Source organism: Rhopalosiphum padi, chromosome 4, assembly GCF_020882245.1.
Source record: "Rhopalosiphum padi isolate XX-2018 chromosome 4, ASM2088224v1, whole genome shotgun sequence".
Classification (NCBI taxonomy): domain Eukaryota; kingdom Metazoa; phylum Arthropoda; class Insecta; order Hemiptera; family Aphididae; genus Rhopalosiphum; species Rhopalosiphum padi.
The window spans coordinates 41,289,782-41,306,088 of NC_083600.1; the positions used below are offsets into that span (position 1 = coordinate 41,289,782).

Below are 16,307 nucleotides of genomic sequence, written 5' to 3' on the forward strand. Positions count from 1 at the left end.
TATAATATTTAAATATGGCGATCTGATCTAACCAAACAGTCATTAGGGGATTTGTGGAGCTCTCGGATCACTCCAATTTCCCAACCACGATTGTTTTAGAAGACCGTGGGTCCGTGGAATTACCTAATCAGAAAAAAACAGAATATAAGTATGTACATCATACAACTAGAGCTATTATTAATTATTATTATTATAATTAATAATGACCACAGCCATTGAGTAGTTCAGAAGATGACAATATAGTCAATATAGATTATCTTCTTTACATCATGGCTCTAAGCTCCAACATAATGTAATATTGTCATTTGTCAACTATTATAGATTACAACTACTAGTGTGGTAGTGTATTGTTATTTGTTCTTACTTAGAACACGATTTCACGATTTCACGATTTCACTATTAATTAAATTAAAAATTTATGGTTTGATACTGTGGTGACCTTCAAAATGCTATAGATGAAAATAATTATTATCTATAGACATGTACTAGCTATCCCACAGCTGTTATTTTTCATATCAACTGAAAAAGTGATCATGATTATGATACCATCATATTCATTATTAATAAACCTATCATATTGTACTTCTTGACCGTCGTTTTTTTTTTAGTTGTCTTTAAATTTTCTCAATTTTTTTCAAGCTTTCAAGTGTCCAAATCGACCAAAATGAGTTCTTTAGTTAGACTTGCTCAAGTTACAAAGAGAATCGTTCGGCCGATTCCATTAATTCAACGTCATATATCAACCTCTAAAAAAAATCAAGAAGTGTGCGTTACCAATACCGAACTAACTGAACATGAACCAGTAATATTTTAAATAAATATAAAAATTTAAATGTATTTTAGTCTTATCGATGCCATTACAACAAAGGTCTATACTGTAAATATATATATATACGTATTTGTTAAAGGTTATTTTCATAAAATACTATTTATTTTTTCATAATTTTTTTCTTTATCTTTAATCGCCATTTCTATTTCAATTTAATAAATTTAGAAAATTAATTAACACAATTACTTAATTTTTCAAATTATATAGCCTTATAATTTATTATAAGAGTTTATATTGTATTTTAATTAATGCAATATTTATAACAATGGTCTGGATTTCAACAAAGTGCATTTTTTTGGGTAGTTTTCTAAATAATTCATAAGTACATTATTTGTTTTATGTATCAGATGCTTCAAAATCAAATTTTTGCTTTAATTAGTTGTAAATTATTCTTCATATAAACTAATTTTAAATTTGTTTTGAAAATCTTGATACAACTTAAAGAATTAATAATATATTTATGATTAATTTTAACTGGCATTATTGCAGTTATAAATTTATAATCAAAAATTTATAGCTGTGTAATTACCTTACAATGGTTACATTTAAGAGAATTTTTTGATTATTTTTGTCATTTAAACCTGGGTTCAAATTATACTATTTTTATCTGTTTAAACTCTTAAACTCCGTCAATAATTTTTTATTGCAAACTAAAAAGTATACACTTAAAATTTAAATTATATCTTTTTATCAATTATTTATTATAAGAGAATTAATATTGTACTTAAAAAAAAAAACGTAAGTCTTAAAATATATTAAAATGAAATTTAAAAATAATTATTTAATTAATAAATTAAAATTTCAAAAAAAGATGAGAATCTAGGAAAAAAAGCTCTGTACCAACTAAATACATTATTCATTATTTTATTATGATTTACATAATTAAATACAATCATTACATTTATCTATGTATAATTGTCATTTGTATATAATATAAAACAATTTTTAGCTAAAAATTTAAAATAATTAATCTCTTTTATTTTAAATGTATAAATTATACCTGTAATTTAAAATATTTGGTGTATAGTGTTATGTATTTAGTGGGTACGTGGCTCTTTTTTAAATTTTTAGCTTAAAATTGTTCTATATTATAAACAAATAACAACTATACATAGATAAATGTAATGATAACAATTAATTATGTAAATCATAATAAAATAACAAATAATGTATTTAGTTGGTATGACACTTTTTTTGTCCTATGATAGGGTTTTTTTTCCGAATACCCAAGATGATAGGTACAGAATATTTTTAAGTATAAAAAGAAATAATTATTAATGTCCTTTTTAAAAATAATTAGTAAATTATAATAGTTATAACTATTTATTTTATTATTATTTGTCTATAGAAGACCAAAGACCAGGGTAATCAAATGTAATTTTTGGGTTTTTAGTTTTCAGGCATTTTAAATAATAACAATTTAAAATTTATTGTATATTATGCATACATATTTTTTCATGGATTAATATGCTGTTCAAGTTTCCAAATTAGTTAATCAAGGTTTTATTGTAGTTATTTTTTATTAAAGTTTTATTTATCTTAATTTATTGATATATATTGTTTGTTTACAACAAAAACTGTAACAATGGTATATTAAATTAGTTATTTACACCATATTATGGAGTTTTTGTTTCAAGCCAGAGATATTTTAATAATAAAATATATACACCTAGTTGAATATATAAGTTATATTATTTGATATAATTATGCTATAATATAATAATTTTTAATTTATTATTTTTTTAGCAAAAACGCAACTGGCAATCATATGGCTTTGAAAAGGATAATGAAACAGAAGACTTGAATGCTATGCACGCAACTGGTTTTTTTTCAGTCACTTTATGTATAGTAGGTGGTATATTTATGTTTGCATATATGCCAGATTACAACTATAAGAATTGGGCAGAAAGAGAAGCTTTTCTTGAACTGAGAAGAAGAGAAGACCAAGGCTTACCACTCATTGACCCTAATTACATACACCCAAGTTTGATTCAACTACCCACCGAAGAAGAATTAGGTGATACAGAAATAGTGATTTAATATTATTGGTATCATAATGTTATAAAATTACCAATTTTCATGTTTAGAGAATAAAATAAGATAATTTTCAATAAAAAGAAACCAAATGTTTCATTGTATAATAAATGTATTTATTTCCCAAGTCTATAGAGTATAGACAAATAAATTGTTTTATTATTCATTAAAATGATACTTTTTTTTATGTTTTATCATGTGATACATTTCTGTAAAAACTAATCCACAAATTCCACATGTAACCAATTCATTTATGTTGTGTAATTCTCGATGTTGTTTTAAAGTAGCTAATTCGTTGAATATATTATCACATAATACACATTTAAATAGTTTTTCTCCTCTGTGAGCTCTGAAATGAATATCTAAAGCACATCTAAAATTTTTATAAATTTAAATTAACAATTAATAAATAAATATTATATTTTTAAATAATACACTAAATTACCTAGTGCGAAATTGACCTAAACACACACCACACATAAATCTCATTGGAATATCATAACTTTTAAACTCATTAAAGCATTCTGGATCATCTACAAAATCTAATTCTGGTTCCCACATCATTCCAATAATATCATTATCTGCAGAAGCTGAGTTATCAATTTTAAAATGTTCATGTATTTTTGTTGGGCTATTTTGGTTATTATTAACTTGAACTGCAAAATCTATGTGTGTAATCGGTTTAGATTCACCTTGCTTTATTCCATATTCTTTATGCAGTGATTTCATTATAGCTGCATCTATTTTAGCTCTATAAATATAAATATTATTTACTTATTATTAATAAAAATTAAACGTTTATGTAGATACTTGCCCATAATCTAAAATGCACTCGCGATTATCAACTTTATCTATGTTCATCATAGTTTGAAAAAATTTGATCAATATACAAGTTGCATGTTCCTGTACTAGTTAACAAATGAATAAGAAATGTATCAGAAACAAGATTTTTTTTCTATTCTCGTAAAAGGTGTATTTGAATCACAATAGGGGTAAAATTACAGGCTCAACCGTGACAAATTTTATAGTTTTGAAGAGGGTAATCTTTTTTTTCATGAACCATAAAATGTTTCTTGGGGATATTTTACAATGTCCAACGGTCAGCTGAACAATTTAAAACGAGGTCAACTTATTTTGTTGTATATATAAACTAATAAAACTAGTCGAAAAGGGTTATTTGTGAGTTGTTTTGTTCGCGGTCAATATCAATAATGAATAATGTCGGTTAACGAAAATAATACAAATAAAATAATAATACTAGGTGTTTATAAATATATAATCCAATAAATAAACATGTTTGAATTGGGAAAAAATTCGATAACACAGTTTATTTTTAGTTAATATAAATACTTGGTATATTAATATAATAATATTATATTATAATATACAAGGTGTGACAGGACTATTTAACAAATAAAGTAACATTTGTTATGGAAGTTTATTAAATAGTCTTGTTACACCTTATGGCTTATATATCAAACATAGAGTGTTACATCATTTTAACTGTTATTATTTATTTTAAAATAAAATATAAAATTGTACAATATACATACAAATACAACAAATAGTTTAGGTACCTTCTAACAACTAAAAACTAAGAATAACATAAATTATAAAAAAAAGGGGAGAAGTCAATTTTTTTACATGTCAAATATAATAGTATCACGAAAAATAACCACCAAAATTAAGTCCCTGAACAAATAAAACCCTATAGGAGATGTTGCAAAATTAAAAAAAAAATGGAGACAAGTGGGTATACAATGATTACTATTTAATTATTATAATAGTATTTTTTTAAATAATTAATTAAAAATATAAAATATTCTTGGTGCTGACTGTGCTGAGGAGTTATTTAAATATTTTGAAGAAACCTACGTGAGTGGAACTATACATCGATTACATAAATAAAATACTACATTTAACTATTCGACGTTTATCAATAATGTTTCTTCCTAGTTCCGAAAACATGAAATGTCCATCAGACTATTACAGGATTTAATAATGGAAAAATGTACTTTAAATTGAAGACAAGGGCGGATAAGAAAAATTTTTCGGCCCGGGAAAATGATGTAAACTGGCCCTCTATATTACCTATAATATCTTATATTATACATAAAAACGAATATTAGGCACTAGTGTTTTTTTAAGGCAATAGGTGGTTTAACTCCCCCCTCCCCCCATGTACAATTTTATTTATTGACTTATATTTATTAAAATAAAATTTGCACATAAATAATATAGCAAAACACTTTAATATGAACTCTTTATGGAATGCACTTTTTTTTTAAAAAGATTGATAAATCCAATTCCTTTTCACTTAATTTTTCATAATATGTATTTTAACATAAATATTTATATTTCAATAAATAAAAAGTTGAGATCAAAATAACAAATAACATAAGCAAACTTAATATATGTACAATTTGTCAATGCAATAACATGATATAAAAAAAAACTTATGTTTTTATATTATATCTTATTATTATTATTTTTTGTTAATTTGTTATTCCTACTTACAATATAGTTAACTTATAGTTCCTTTATTATAGCCCGATTCGCGGTTACAACGTTATTATTATATGTAGGCATATTATACACGTATAATCACCGTAACCTTGATAAGAAGTCAGAAATCACGAACTAAGATATACTTTTAACTAATATTATATATTAAAGACCTGCAAGGACCGGTAAAACTTTTCGGGCCGGACTCAAAATATTTAAACCAAGGATGGACTGGGCTTTTTTTTAGTAGAACTTTTTGGGCCGGGCCGTGCTGGACTTAAACCAAGGTTGGATCAAGCTTTTTAAGAATTGTTTATATCTTGCCTGGCATTTTTTGGTTTTTTTTATGACAAATAATCATTATTTAAAACTTAAATGATAAGTTTACAATTCGATGTTGAATAATCACGAATATTTTATTGGATTGGACCGGACTGGGCTTTTTTTATCAAAAAATAATTTGAACCGGATCGGACCGGGCTTATAAAATAATATCCTTGGACTGAAACGGGCTTTTTAAGAGTTTAGGGTGATTTGCAGGGCTTTTTTTACACAACATTTCTTGGACCGGATCGAGCTGCAGGGCTTTAGAAAAAATCTATAGGACCGGGCGGGCCGTAAGTCTATGGCCCTTGCAAGTTGCAGTTCTATACTAGATAATATAGTATATCTTAGTCTGTGTCAGAAATTAAAATAATTATAATGTGATAAATTAGTAGATAATAAATATTAATAAATGTAAAAAAAAAATTCATGCAATTTATGGCAAATAAAAACCGTTTGCGCCGTTTGCCGTCATGCAGCCCCCTGCAAGCATACCGGCCCACCAGGAAGTTTCCCGGTATCCCGATGGGCCAACTGGCCCTGATTGAAGAAATATTAATATTATATCATTTATTACATTATTTTGATACAACATACGTAAATGGCAATTATATAGGCAAGTTAGAAATTAAAATAATAAAATATTTTTGAGAAATTTCCCACCTACTTTTCCACGATATTTATGGAACGTACACGAATCAACTTTAAATTACTTATTTACATCAATGACGAAGAACGTACAAATAATTCAACTGAAGGATGGAAATGATGGAATCATAGGTTTTGTAAATTAGTATTACAAACACTACAAACACATCCAATGATTTGGACTACTATAATTACTATAGTCTATAACTAAAATAAGGTTAGAAGTGGCAGCTGATGAAACAAAGCTAGCCCAAATTTACACGATAAAAAACTTTGCACAAAAAAATACAAATCCGGTTAAAAAAATACACGCGAATCGCGATATTGAAGACTTTTTAATGGCCATTTATCATTTCTTATGCAATAAGATATCGATAATTTTATTTTTTTTGAACCTATTTCATTTTTTTGAACAACCGATTGATTTATTAATTTATTTAAATTCTAACGGATCGTAAGATCCAAGTACAATATATATAATAGACAATAGTACAATATTGAAAATAATATTAATAATACAAATAATAATAACAATAATAATAATAATAATAATACAAAATACATTAAAAACATAAAAATCTTTTTACATAATTATTAATCATTAATGTGGGCAAACAGGGCTGATCCCAACGTGCCCAATGAAGTGGAATTCACTATACCTTTATCGGCTATAGCATTAGTAGTTGATGGTTGATTAATTAACGTATTACGCATATCATTTATATCAATTTTGTTTATAGTCGTTTTAGGTACCTACCTAATATACCTAACTTATTTATGTAAAACTAATATTAAAGTACCTACCTAACATGAAACAATTAAATTTTTCATAAATAGTAGAATGGAATTGTGGAAAAAAGTCTGTTATCCTTATACAAAATAAATCTATAAATCATTTATTTAAAAAAAGAAAATAATAATTATTATTAATTATTAGATCGTATTACATAAAAAATCGAATTAATTATTTATACAAAAAAATAATATAATATGGCTATATAGGTATATGGCTGTTGTTTTTTTAAACTAATAAACTATAATAATATATCGTATTAATTGTTGAGCTATCATTGTATATACAAAAGGCTAATTAAAAAAAATTAAAAAAATATATGACTGTTACCTGTTTGTTATACAAGCATATTATAAAAGTATAAAACTTGACAAACGAGATAATTTGTTAAAAGCAATTATTATTCAATATTACGTGGTCCCCAATAGCTGATTAGTGGTGTTCAGTCCAAACTCCAATGACAGTAGTTATATACTTATATATATACAATATATACAATATACTTATATCAATAACAAGTTGTAATATTGCCAATGTTAAATAGTATTATAGGTGTTTACAAATTGTAAATTGTTATTATTAATTTTTAATTTCGTCGGGTAATTTATTTAATTACCATTTATATTCAGTAGTTTAACACTTATTGGTATATTGATATCACATATTTCCCATAGACATATAATAGAATAATAGAATTCTATTATATGTCTATGATATTTCCATTTACCTATAGATACCTTGTTATTATACAAGACTATTTATGCTTCAGTCTTTTTTACTACAGGCTTATTTACTCGAATTTTTTTCAAGGGCTTTTAAACTCAAGACTGGTAGTCTACCATTGTCCACTAAAATGTACTATCTTCTATCATCATTGATTAAAATCACGGACTACTACATATTGTAGTTGTTCGTGATTAAAACTTAATTTAATAATTTATAAAGGTAATAATTTGGTATTATTTAGATGGGTAGTAGGTACGTGCTGCTATAGTAGCTTGTACAGTTGTTTCTATTATCTGCTATATATTCAGACATTCAGTAATTTTAAATATTGGTTTAGATTTTTACCTATAAGGCTAAAATTAGTAGGTATAAGTAGGTACATCATACTTTACAATAAATTGGCAAATCGAGACATCAAATAATAAGTATACGAAAACAAAATGGTAAAAAAAACCATATTATATAACATTTAAAAGTAGGTAATGAACATCAATATATCGAAATATAAGTCAAATGCAATTTAGTAGTAAGTTAAAATATATATATATATAAATTTATAATACAATTAGTAAACTGACTCAATTCTGTAGATCAAAATCCCACAATTTATTTTTTATTGATTTGTTCTCGCTACGAAAAAAATGGATATTAAAATATAAAATATAGGCAGTGTACAATAAAATACGTAATAAGTAATAACTAATAAGTAAAAATATAATTATACAAAAACATAACATGGTATTTTCGAAATAATGTTAAAACCTAATATCGATATCAACATAATCGAGGTCAATATTAATGACCTCGATGTTTGACAAAAATGTATTGTATAATACTATATCAGTAATCACTAATCACGGTATAGGTTATTCTAATATTCTGTGATATTGCTATAATCATCAAGTATTCAAGTATCATTATATCATTTATCAATCGTTGGAGAGTTTCGTGAAGAACCACAACTGGCACAACTTTACCAATTGCAGTACTAAAACACATAACAGTATAAGTGAATTACTTATTTACCAGTCATACTGATTACAGACCTAGTGAGAGTGAATGTGTTAGTGGTCACTATTCGGGTTATCGGTGTATGGTCGAGTTAAGACTATATACTTTCAGATTTTTTGGTGAGATATGTAGGTAGGTACCTAGATTTTTATAAAACATATTACTTTTTGCAGTTACAATTTACAGTTATAAGTTAAAGCTTTTGGAAGTTATGATACTGAATTATTAAAATTAAATCAATTTTTTAATTTAATTATAGTGCATAACAATGATTATACATGAAAATATTGGAATAATGTTTATTCACTTCCTGTACATGACATTTATTTAATATTCAATATTTCAGTCATATCAATTTGGGTTAAGCTGTAAACTAAAATTCTGGAATTTTAAATAAAGTAAGTGAGAATTAATAGTGAAGTATTATTTTTTTACTTATTACAAATGTATTTTTTTTAAATATTATGATATAAAATTAAATGTTTATTATTCATGTTAATCCTGAGAAATATTTTTAACTTTAGTTTAGTCAAAGTGTAATTTAATATTTGAATGTAATGAGATGAAAACATGGTGGAGAACACAGTAAAAGAATGGTTATCAGAGTTCGCCTCATTGGAAAAAGACGACTGGGCTACATTTGCTATAACAACATCGCAAAATAAGACACTTATAGAATCAATATTTGCTGTACTTGATGATATTCATAAATATTCCAAGGTAAATTTAATAACAAGGAAATATCTTATTTAAGTATAACTTATTTATAGACAATAATTCCATAGGTAGTATGAAAATATTTTTCCTATGTTAATAATAATTTTAAATGATGTAATTAAGAACTACTAATTACTATATCTATTATAAAGTTGTGATTTTTAGACTTACAAACTTTTTGTTTATTAAAATCATAGTACATACTTATAAATTTTACTTACTCCTATGGATTATGGATTTTCTATTTTTTTTTATTTATAATTTAAATTAAGATTAAATTTGTGATTTACCTACCAAAATTACATCAATGCTCTAAAATAAAAAAAATTGTACTATTAATAATATTTGACATTCAGTTAACAAAATTACATTCAACCATCAACTCAAATAATATAATGGCCTTAACATTACATTATACTATGACATTTTTTGAATAAGAAATAATATTAATCTACATAAGTAATATTCAGTTATAAGTGAATTATAATAAAATTACAAAAAAATTAATTTTTTCATATTAAATTAAAATTAATATGTAAATTAGTACATATAAATTAGGTAATATATTCTAGCTTACTCAATTCATATTTATTTTTCAAGTATTGCATTTTATATTGTACTCAAAACAATAATGATATATTTAAAGGAACATTTTAAAAATATTTTATATTATACCTATGTTTAACAACAATTAATTCTTTCATTATTTTTGCAGTTAATTGATCGTATTTGTGGTGCACTTTTTAATTGTTATCGAACTGAAGAAACCGATTTACATTTATTTGTACTACTTTTTATACCACACTTGACATATAGTTATCTTAATTCTATTGCTCATGTTGACAAGCAAGTAAGTAATATTTTATATTTAATACTTTATAAATTATAAATATTTTTTTGTTAAATTCTCCATAATATATATTATAATGTTCTTAAGAATATACTATATTTTTTTTCTATAGTAATTTATTTTTGAAACAAGTTAATTTTTCTTACAAAAAAAAAAAGACAATTTTGTTTTATTATTTGAAATTTGAAAGCAATGGTATCTAGTTAATAGTCTTATGCATATGAAAATAATTAAATAGGAGTTCTTATGAATTTTTGAAGAATGTATTTAGTATATAGTTTTTTAAAACATTATATTTTGAGTATTTGTTATTTATTAATTAATTTTTGTTATATTATTATTAGAGCTGCCGTAGTATTGAAGCATTACTAATTGGAATTTACAATCTTGAAGCTGTAGATGAAAATAATACACCTAGATTTATATCATTTCGTTTGCCGTCATTAGCTCAGCCGTCTATTTACCATGAAGTATGTATTTAAACTATTAAGATGACGTCATACCCGCATGGTGTTATCTCCGTTTTACAAATGTAAAATATAGCAAATTTGCGTTCAGCAGAATCAATTTTATGTTATTAAACTTAAAGGTAATGATATTATCTAGGGAATCTCATAGGCTTTTATTGATATCTTAATTTTTAAGTGAGTTATAGTTATGAAAAATATTAAAACTTTAAAATGCTCATAACTCGCTTAAAAATTAAAATATCAATAAAAGCCTATGAGATGCCCTAAATAATATTATTATCACTAAGTTTGATAATAGGTAAATTGATTAATATTAAAGCTAACAGCATAAAATTGATTCTGCTGAACGCAAATTTGCCATGTCATACGTTTGTAAGATAGAGACAACACATGTGAGTTTGACGTCCTTTTAAATGGAAATTAAATATAGGTATTTTTATAATTTTCTTTATTTTTTAAAGAAAAGAAGTACCAATAACAATTTGACTAACCTATGATTATTTATTTTATTAAAATTAATTCACCTATTTTGTTTATAAATATTAAAGCCTAGTAGTTTGGCACCAACTTCATTAACAGAGACTGCCATTCGTCGTTTAGAACAAAGAGACACACACCCAGTTCGCCGAGGTCCATTTAATCAAATTGAAAGACTATCTGCATCTAACAGAATGGAAGTTCTTAGTAATTTATATTTCATATACTACAAGAACTTAAATCTTCTGCCAGAAATTTATAATCCATTTGATCGCTTTTATAGAGTTACATCTAAGTAATTATATTCATTGTTTAATATTATATTATTACATAAAAATTTCTCATTTTTGTCTTACTATTATTATTATAGAATGGTTACTCAGGGTTATTTTAATAAGCGTTCAACATCATTCAGTAATTCTGATATATCAACATCGACAACATTACCACGTATCCCACTTTCTCCAAAATTCTTAATTCATCTACTCTATTGCTTGTATATCTCAATGTAAGTATCTGTATTAAAATGTTCCAATATTTCTGCTGCTTTTTGTTGGTTATTATTTATTTAAAAGACTAGTATTGACCTAAAAGAAAAATCATTGAAAAATTAAATAAATTTATAGGTTCACTGATTGAACCAATATGTTTTTTTTTATATTATTGGGTTTGATGACTTATAGTTTAGGAGAACTAAAAATACTTACAGACTTAGCTATGTAAAATAGTATAATACTATTTTGGACTTTTATAACCACATATACAGTTTTTCTTATCTAAGTTTTATTTCTAATTTTATATTTAAAATGTTAAAATTAAAGAAATTTGTAAATTTTAATTGATTATCTGATTATAAATCTTCAAACTCAGCATTGTATCTATCACAAACATTGAAAAATGATAATTTAATATTAATTTTTATCATGATTATTTTTAAAGATTTAACTGTGGAAAAGCTGAAGCGTTTCAAACTTTAGAAGATATTTATTACCGTGCATGTTACAGTTGTTATTGTGAAGTGATATTATTAGCTAATGCAATTAAAAATTCTTGTCAAGGATTTTTTGAAGGTCAGTTAAAGTAAACAATAATTTTGTTTTGAACTTTATGTGTAATAAATATATTTAGGTGGACAATCACCTAATGTGACATCAGTGGGTACACCTGTAAGCAGTAATACTTGTAGCACACCAGTATCTAAATCAATGATTACAAATGCATCATTTAGAACTAAAAAGTTACCAGGTAATAAAATAAATAAATATTTTCCTAAAATTGTATTTAACAAAAAATTAAATGGTCGTTTATTTAACTTATGGAAATGTTTGATTTTATTATGCAAAAAAAAGAATGTTGTTAATTGTTTAGTTGGTTTAAAAAAATTGTTATGTTTTTAAATTGTTAATTAAGGCAGAAAACTCTTAATTCTGTTTATAGATAAATATTTTAATAATAGTTTTTTAAGTTTTTTAGTATTTAGTTTTAGTTTTGTTCTCTTCTCAGTCAATTTTATACTGAGTTTGTATTTTTGAGAATTTGTCTGCATCTTTCAATATATTTAGGATATTACAAGATGCTCTATACTAATAGGCAATCATTTTAATTTCAAACTTTTTAATTTTAGACGACATTCCAATTCAAAATCTTCAAGGAACATTTGATGAAAGTGCTGATGCTGTTGCAAATTTATCATCAATAACAGAGGAAACTAATGATTTAAAAGATCCAAGTGCTGAATCGGTGCCAGTTAAACGGAGTTTACCTAAAATTGCTGCTAATTTTGGCAAAAAAAACTGCTGAAAAAATAGCAACTGCTGTCAAAAATTCAGGAAATATGAAAACTTCAAAGTTAAACACTCAAAACGGTTCAGACATTTATGAAACTGATGAAAGTGGTATTGATTTAGCTGGGTCTGACATATCTGATAGTAAAACTGGTTTAGGACATGATGACAGAACCACTATGACACCTTTATTAAATAGGAGAAATCCCAGTATGTCTGTTGAATTAGATTCTTCTAGATCAATTCAGGTAATTATTTTGTATTAATTTTTTATTTTTATTTTAGTTTACTAAATATTGTTTAACCTACCTAATGACATTTTACTTGAAAAACATTGTTACATGTACAATATTTTTTAATACATATTTTCAGATGGGTGTAAACGTTAAGTGTTACAAAGAAAGATTCCATTAACTTATGTTATAACCCTCATTCTTCACTATTCATATTGGTAATACTATTAATGTCGCATAAAAATTAATGTTCTAATCACATTCGCTATTATTTTACATGCGTATAAGTTGTTGTAGTGCTTAAAGTACAATTGAATACTTCACCCTTAGTTGCATGAATATTTTTAGTAGTTACATATTTACTACTGTGCAATATTGTTCCTTAAATTTAAATTTTTATTTTTATTATAAACTTCAATATTTTTATCTACTATGATTTTAATTTTTATTATAAATATTCAATATTTATCGTTGTTTAAAACTAAATAATACTAGTATAATCAAAATAAACTAGTGAGTAGTTATTTTTTTCTAGATCATTGGGAAAAAAAATAATTTACTACTTTATTTTTACTACTACTAAATTATTTATACCAGGAATCAGGAACCTGTGGCTCTTTAGAAAATTCATCAATACATCAATACATCGAGACCAGTAAAATATAAACTATATTATACTTGTGTTATTATAGTATTTCTGAATTAAATTTGTATAAACAATAATAATAATAATGAATCAATTAAGGTTTTTCTATATTTTCTAAATTTAAGACGTATTATTATGTTTATAATGCCTACCAATCTCTTAATGAAATAAAATACTATATTTATTCTTATAATCTATAATCTATACTAACAAATACAAAAAAAAAAAAAAAGTTGTCCAAACCTTGTGTGGCTCTCTGGACATCATGATGGCTTTGAAATTTTCTGAAAAAATGGCTCTTTCCTACGAAAAGGTTCCCGACCCCTGATTTAAACTGACCAACTGATTAATTAAATAGTTTAGGGTTCAGTTCATTATTTAATATTTAATATTGTTTTGTTATGGCACTCTTATTTTGTAAAAATTAATGTTGTAGTTTTATTGTTATCTAACATGTAACAAAAGTTATATCTATATATTGGAATTGTTATTTCTAGGCAGTGGCTTATTTAAATTTTTTTTCTGATAGGAGGTGGGTAAAGATGTATCACATTTAATTGACTTATGAAACTGAGGGTTAATGGTATTAAGGGTTATTTACTATACGGCTAACAGTCAACAGTTGAATCTGATATCTTACAGGAACATAAGATTTATATTTTGCCATATAGTGGTGGCCACTGGGCATCGTATCAACCGATCATTAAATTAAATTTAGACTGTTGGGAACAATGTTTTATATGTACATATTTGGTATTAATAATATTATAAATCTATTTTTTATTATATAAAATTATACTGGGGGGTAGTTAAACCTCTAAACTGTATATGCCACTGTTTGTGAGAGGCACATTAAATAAAACTTTACAATTTGTAAATTTAATAATAGAACTCTTTGTAACCCCTATATTTATTTTGTTATACATTTATTATTAAATTATCATATTTTTTATTTTCCCGTGGAAAATTATTTGCTTAACTATTATTACTTAAACTAACCTTAAGTTACATACTAATCAGTAAATAATTGACCATTTTTTTGTTATAACCATACTTTACGGTTATGTTGAGTGTAATATATATATAACTGCCAATAATCAAATAAAAAAAAGTTATAAGATTCAAATATATAAAGCATTTATACAATCTTAAATTAGAATTAAATGACCAAGGTCGTAAGAAACATGCAATTTTAATTTAGGGCATATTTATTTAAAATATATTAAACAACCAATTTCTTTTAATTATATAACTTATCATTGGCAAAAAAAATTTAGTTAGTAATAATAATAATAATAATAATTAAATATGTTAATCAAAATATTTATTTTTATGAATTTGATGACATTTTTTAATTATAAAATCCATATTTAGGTTTTTAATGATACATGAACGACCTTTCTATAATCATACAATAATAATCTTAATAAAGCATCACAGTGTCTTATAATAATTTACATTTTTAAAGCTTAATTTTTATTATATAACATGTGGTGTTATTTTTTAGTAAGTACTCTGGTTTCTGATGTCAAAATTTAGTAATGTATAAAATGGATTTAAAATTCAACTAAATTCTTCATGTTACAGATGGAGAGTACAGCGTTATGACTTGCAATCAAATTATTTATTATATTGGGCTTATGGACAAGGAAGTTTGGTTTGGTGTGATTTTTCTTAAAATGTATCAAAATTATTTAATAGACATAGAATTTTGTTGTGATAATCAAGATTGAATGTTTTTATTATTTTATCTTATACTGTATGTACTTAATTAATTTTAATCTTGTAATTTAAATTGTTATATTATTTATGAATAACAAATGTTATTTAAATTAAAATCTTCAAAAATTTAAAACAAAAATAATTTAGTTGTTTTTATAGTCAAAAATATTAAAAAGTTAGTTTTATCTAACACCGCAATAACTACTTTAAAATATAATTTCAGACCATTTTCATGAATACTACTGTAGAAAAATTAACAGAGTTCCCACGAGTGTTCGAAGATTTAAACAACTTCTTAAGGATTACAAGCACAGAAACAGTTAGTTTCAGTGGAAAATTAAAAAAATTAATCCTAATTTTTAGGAGTAATACTAAAAATGTATTACATTATTAGCCGTATAACTTAAATTCAATAATTCAATAATTATATAGTATAATATTATAATCAGGCACATTTACAAAAAAACATTTAATATTATATATATTATATAATTTTATATACAAAATATAGCAACACAAATTGTGCTGCAACATAATA

General features: G+C 24.6%; 3 protein-coding genes across 4 annotated transcripts; 2 read left to right on the forward strand and 1 right to left on the reverse strand.

Moving 5' to 3' along the window:
• The first annotated feature begins 6 nt into the window (after window positions 1-6).
• On the forward strand, window positions 7-3,035 carry LOC132930938 (NADH dehydrogenase [ubiquinone] 1 beta subcomplex subunit 11, mitochondrial). 2 transcript variants are annotated; one of them, XM_060997061.1, is made up of 3 exons: window positions 7-148; window positions 640-802; window positions 2,576-3,035. In XM_060997061.1, the coding sequence occupies exons 2-3, from the start codon at window positions 665-667 to the stop codon at window positions 2,867-2,869; spliced, it is 432 nt and encodes a 143-aa protein (XP_060853044.1). In that variant the 5' UTR covers window positions 7-148; window positions 640-664; the 3' UTR covers window positions 2,870-3,035. The 2 variants fall into 2 exon arrangements, with proteins under 2 accessions (XP_060853044.1, XP_060853043.1); XM_060997060.1 differs by lacking the exon at window positions 7-148 and having other exon boundaries at window positions 554-802.
• LOC132930937 (zinc finger protein 761-like) lies at window positions 2,958-4,042 on the reverse strand. Its single transcript, XM_060997059.1, has 3 exons — window positions 3,678-4,042; window positions 3,309-3,614; window positions 2,958-3,236 (listed from the first exon to the last, which is right to left on the reverse strand). Exons 1-3 carry the CDS (start codon window positions 3,725-3,727, stop codon window positions 3,023-3,025), a joined length of 570 nt encoding a protein of 189 aa, XP_060853042.1. The 5' UTR covers window positions 3,728-4,042; the 3' UTR covers window positions 2,958-3,022.
• A 4,707-nt stretch (window positions 4,043-8,749) lies between these two features.
• On the forward strand, window positions 8,750-15,911 carry LOC132928542 (hyccin 2). Its single transcript, XM_060993298.1, is given in 13 exon segments — window positions 8,750-9,002; window positions 9,130-9,268; window positions 9,395-9,590; window positions 10,303-10,437; window positions 10,782-10,907; window positions 11,456-11,679; window positions 11,755-11,892; window positions 12,324-12,454; window positions 12,513-12,629; window positions 13,009-13,169; window positions 13,171-13,416; window positions 13,541-13,619; window positions 15,635-15,911. Coding segments are annotated over 10 exon segments (1,470 nt in total). The 5' UTR covers window positions 8,750-9,002; window positions 9,130-9,268; window positions 9,395-9,440; the 3' UTR covers window positions 13,583-13,619; window positions 15,635-15,911.
• The last annotated feature ends 396 nt before the right edge of the window (window positions 15,912-16,307 follow it).